The following is a 5,282-nucleotide window of genomic DNA, read 5'->3' as shown; positions in this document are numbered from 1 at the left end:
GAGGTTTTGGTCAAGTAAAATGGTCTGAAATTGGCCGGGGATTTGGTGTGAAAATGAATTTTTTGTTTTCATTAAATAGTGTCACGTGAATATTATATAATAACGGTCTGCTTGTGTCTTTGGATTAGATTTTGTATCTTCTTATGTTTTTAATTTTTTGTGATATATATGTATAATGAAGTTATGACTTCCATGCACAAATATAATAGAACTGGATTTCATAGCTAGACGTGCCGTAGTACATAACTCTTCACATGTTCCACCAAAAAGCTAACTCATAATCTCAAAACCATAAAAATATATCTTCCCAATAGACCTGGGAAAATGCAACTCGATCGTGTAATTATTTATGCAACTTTGACAGCAGTTGCAGCAGCAAACTCCAAACCAGGCCTAGCATCTACTTCTTGCATTGGCGAAATATTCAACCTTAGTTTACTCAACGTTTGTTGATCAATATTAATATTAACTAGTCTCCTTTCTGTAGTAGAATTATTAGCTGACCATTTCATCTGCATGAAATTCCTCTTTCTCCATGGACCTAAATGGATTCGTTGCTGTTCCGTTGATTTCTTAGCTGCATCACACATCAGTCGAATAATAGCGTTTAAGTGCTCGGGTTTGCCTATGAAAACCTCTGGCAATTGGCTTATTAGTTTTGTGTATTCTTTGCATGCTTTTGCCATCTTGAATTCATCTTGAAATTCCAATTCTATCAAGAATGGGATTTTCTTCTTTCTTCCTTGTGTGCTTGCTATCACTTCTATGTATTCATGTCTACCTGCATCTTGAGACCAACTCCACTAAATTTACCTAATTATACACTGATACTAATTAGAATAAACTATTAATGCTATTAATTAAATTAGTATAGATTGCTTGTCTTTTAATTTCAACTATTAATACTAACAGCTACATATATACTATGGTACCTCCTGGCATCTTTGAGGTGTGTTTCCATTTGGAAGTACAAAGACTTGCATTGAATCCCTTTTCACAAAGCTGATGTACCACTCTTCTCCTTAAGCATTTGGCACATCCTTCTACTTTTGGATTTGAACATTCACAAACATTATTTCCCTCTTTAACTCTATCAACATTTCTTGTAATCCCTTCTCGTAGTTTTGATCCAATCAAGCTATATTGCTCCAAGATTTCCTGAAACATTTTGCAAATTATATATACTTTATAAAAAAAAAAACAACCCTTGAAAAGATCCATGACATTTATAATTACAGGAATCTTTATTTTGCTTTAAGATTTTTTGTATCTTAGATGAATCTTTGAAAATGTTAAAATAGATTTTTCGAAAAGACCCTTTTGAAGTTTAACTAGCAAGCTCTGATTTTTTAAATAAACTTCTTTTTAATTATCCAATTAATGGGAAATAAAAAAAAATGTGTGACATCAAGTGAGCCCTAAAAAGTAGTGGGATTTGTAGTGGCCAAAAGAGTGGTTTATAATTCTTGTAATAAAGGACCAAATCCTTAACCATTCAATTGTGGTCATACTAAAAATATTGAGTGATCAATATTAAAAAATCTTGCCCTCCATAAAAGATTTTTATATGTCCTTACAAAAAACCATAGTGTCAAGCTAATTGCAATATTTTCCACTGAAAATTTCTATTCTGAGAATGTAAGATGTATATTTTTTAAAAATCGTAGCACATGCTTTAATGTTGTTATATTTTAGTATTTTACGATGATAGGAAAATGCTAAAAGCCAAACAAAAGAGTGATTTTTGTTTATATGATTAACTGCAGCCTCACATTAAAAATTCCATCAGATGTTTGGCCTGAACAAAGCACGTTTGTAGTTTCGCCAAATCTAGAAAACGACTTCCAGATATCTCATGTCAATAACTAAATATAAACGTCAACTGAAAAAAGAAATTAAAGGTAAACCAGACACTCTGCTTTCTACCTACCCCACATATTTTTATTAATATATAAAATATTAATCTTTTGAAAATAAATTCATTGATAAAAACTTAACAAAATAATTTTTTTTAATATTTATCGGTTTTTGAAATTTTTAAGGTTTCTGAAAATATTTCAACTTACCTTTGTAACAATTAAAAGGTGAAGTGGTTATTGTTTTCAACTCGAAAGTACTTTATAAAATTTATTCTTCTGAAAAGAGAAAAAAATAAATATTTTACCTTTAATTTCCTTTTCTCCCCGCATTAAGCCAAAATTTTAAAAGAAAAGAACCTCTCTGCGTAATGAAAATGAGACCCACTACTAGGAGGATGTTTGTCTAAGCTTATAAGCTGGTCAAACCGGCTTATAAACATCTTTTGGCTTATCTACGCGTTTGGTATACACCCTAAGTACTTATAAGTCAAGTGCTTATAAGTTAAAATCAGCCATAAATCATAAGTTAGTCACTCTCAACTTATGACTTTTCAGCTTATAAACACTTTTAGTTTGACCAATACTTTTACTAGTTTATCCTTAATAATATTTTTTAATTCACAAATACTTTTCCCAAAATAGATTTCCTGACTTTCTCTTCATTTCATATTCGTTGTTAATTCTTTTTTTTTACAAAGAAATTTTTTAATTTATAATATTTTGAAAAAAAGTTCGAAGAGTATTTTAGTCATTTTAACAAAAGAATAGCTTATCATCACTTTTTATCAAATACACCAACTACTTATTATCAGTTTCAACACTTTTATCCAAACACGTAAATGCTTATTTTAAAAATCAGCTTCAGCACTTAAAAAAGCTTTTCAACACTTTAAGTTTATCAGCTATTTACAATCAGCTAATCCAAACAGGCTCTAAAGGCTAAACTAAAAGTCTTGGATTCGAAACTTAAAGATGGAAAATTTCTTCATAGACGAAGGAATTTAGCACCTTAGTAAATTTATTTGGCAAGAATCAGAATTAATCGAGCAAATAAAGTTCAAATATCGGGTGATCAAACGGAAGTATAAACTCTAGAACATTCTGCTGGTATGAAAAGTGTTTGTATGCATTTGCAGAAAAGGATATACCATAGAAGTATCCCTCCATTTCGGCACGAATCAGAATTAATCGAGCAAATAAAGTTTAGATACTGGGTAATTGAACAGCAATATAAACTCTAGAACACTCTGTTAGTATGAAAAGTGTTTGTATGCGTTTGCAGAAAAGAATATACCATATAAGTACCCTTCAATAAAAGTGGAAATCCTATTACCTTTCCATTTCAAAAAAATTATTCAAAAGTCTATTTGTTTATACCCCAAAGCAAATTTGTGGTGAATATCTCGAAAAAGTGGGAAATGAACAAATCATATCAGAGGTCAGGTCTATCAATTTCATCTTATCATTGTGAGCAAAAATAAAATGAATAAAGAGAAAAATTTATTTACAAAATGGCCTAATAAGAAAACAAAAACCCCTTAATGATCAAAAATTTGTAATAAAGGATCAATGAATCAAACTAATGGAAATGAAAAACACCATCTTGAACATATTTAAAAGAAAGAATTGTTTCATCTTTTAAGATCTTCCTCCAAACTTTTAAGAAAATAAGCCTCAATTTCATATAATAAGATGAATAAAAAAACTTCATAAAAATATATACCTGCAGCAAGGCTTGTTGTGATTCCCAATAGATAGCTCTTTCTGATTCATTGTTTCCACCTCTTCCTCTTTCATCATAATCCTCACAACCTAATATATAACTAGAGGTGTTATTTTCATTATTATTATAATTGTAATTGCAGTGTTCTTCATTTGTAAGTATAAAGATATTTCCGTGAAAGAAACTGCATAGGATCTTATTTTCTTCTACCATATTTGGATTTTCATTTTGAACATCCATGTTTCTTGTAATGATCAATTAGAATCTAAGATAAATAGAGAAAAGAAAAAAAAAAACATATGAAAATAAAAGAAAATGGATGTCTTTGAATGAAATTGTGGTTTGATGGAGGGAAGAGTGAATGAATATATAGTGTGTGCCAAGTCAGCAATGATTATTTAGATATTGGAATAATTGCTTAAATTTGGGATATGCTACCGAAATTTATGGATTAAAAATGTGGATTTTGGGTCTCATTCGCAACGACTATGATATTATCATTTGGTAAGGAAAATCAACTTTGAATTGTTGGGTCCGACAAATAAGTGTGTGCCTCTAGTTTTATAGTATCTTCTTAAAAAGAAACGTAATTTATATACATTAATTAACAATGTAAAAAAAAATTATATTCGTAATATATATTAATGTGTTGTAATTGTAATATGCTTTACTTTTTAGGTTATTAATCCCGATCTTCTTATGCACGTGTTATTTTTACAATTATAATTATCTTTTTTTGTTAATGTATTAAAAATTATCTTTTAGGTGACATGATAATATTATTATTTTAAAAATAAATTCAGTATTGGATAGAAGTTAAACTTTTAAAAAAAAGGAAAAAAATGAAAAATAAAGAAGAAGAAAAGAATCTAAAGGAAAACATTTGTTAAATGGACCACAACCACAACTTATCTATCGTATGGTATCTAAGACTTTTGAAAATATTGCGAGTATTCACCACTATCTACAAGCTCTACATCACTAGTTTGTCAAATTCTGGGTTAGATTTCACATATGCTTCTATAATTATGATTTTTTAATCAAACTCATATAATTATGTTTTCTCTCACAAAAATTATAAAATTTTTACCAACTCATACAAAAATCAGAAAATACAACTTTTCAGTAGTATTTTCTTATTCCACGGTTTTGTATTTTTTATTTTCAGTCTAATAAATAATAATCTAATTAAAATAGAAATGACCCAACCGGACCTGATCCACCCGATCCAATAGCCACATATCTAAATTAAATTAATACTAAAAGTGAATCCTTCAAAACACGATATTTCTATCTTTTATTTTTCTTTTCAAGATTTTCATTCAAATTGATAGCATTTTCGTTTTAAGCGCTCTCTAATTATATCTTTTATTTTATTTTTTTATGAGATGCATTCCAACTAAGTTTTTTTGCGGGGGAATGATTTCACTTTTAGTATTATTTTTATTTATATATATGGGTATTGGGTCAAGTTGGATTGGGTCATTCCTATTTTAAGGAAAAATATAAAATAGATCGGTCGGTCGAAACTAATTGCATTCGCTAGCCAAAAAAATTGAACTAGATGTGAACCCGTCCCACTGGGCGTGCCAGAATTTGTAGACAATAAATTGCGTCGAGAAAATAAAGTCAAGAATGAAAAATATTGCAACAATCGTAGTATTTTATTTCAAATATTTGAGTGTTACAATCTCTATGGT

The 5,282-nt window shown here is 29.2% G+C and overlaps 1 protein-coding gene across 2 annotated transcripts; it reads right to left on the bottom strand.

Annotated features, from left to right (window-relative positions):
- Positions 1-203: 203 nt before the first annotated feature.
- LOC107790908 (uncharacterized) lies at positions 204-3,941 on the bottom strand. Of its 2 annotated transcripts, none has more exons than XM_016612882.2 (3): positions 3,583-3,941; positions 933-1,158; positions 204-787 (listed from the first exon to the last, which is right to left on the bottom strand). In XM_016612882.2, the coding sequence occupies exons 1-3, from the start codon at positions 3,820-3,822 to the stop codon at positions 348-350; spliced, it is 906 nt and encodes a 301-aa protein (XP_016468368.1). In that variant the 5' UTR covers positions 3,823-3,941; the 3' UTR covers positions 204-347. The 2 variants fall into 2 exon arrangements, with proteins under 2 accessions (XP_016468368.1, XP_016468372.1); XM_016612886.2 differs by having other exon boundaries at positions 204-781; positions 3,583-3,940.
- Positions 3,942-5,282: the final 1,341 nt, after the last annotated feature.

Source organism: Nicotiana tabacum, chromosome 4 (assembly GCF_000715075.1).
Source record: "Nicotiana tabacum cultivar K326 chromosome 4, ASM71507v2, whole genome shotgun sequence".
Classification (NCBI taxonomy): Eukaryota; Viridiplantae; Streptophyta; class Magnoliopsida; order Solanales; family Solanaceae; genus Nicotiana; species Nicotiana tabacum.
The sequence above is the reverse complement of the archived record's forward strand: the minus strand, read 5'-3'. Positions and strand labels throughout refer to the sequence as shown.

Excerpts from the sequence above, each read along its gene's own strand:
- LOC107790908 (XM_016612882.2), bottom strand. The coding sequence starts at position 3,822 with ATGGATGTTCAAAATGAAAATCCAAATATGGTAGAAGAAAATAAGATC. Across the intron at positions 1,159-3,582 it reads CACAACAAGCCTTGCTGCAG|GAAATCTTGGAGCAATATAG; the intron begins GTATATATTTTT and ends AAAATGTTTCAG. Across the intron at positions 788-932 it reads CACCTCAAAGATGCCAGGAG|ATGCAGGTAGACATGAATAC; the intron begins GTACCATAGTAT and ends GTTGGTCTCAAG.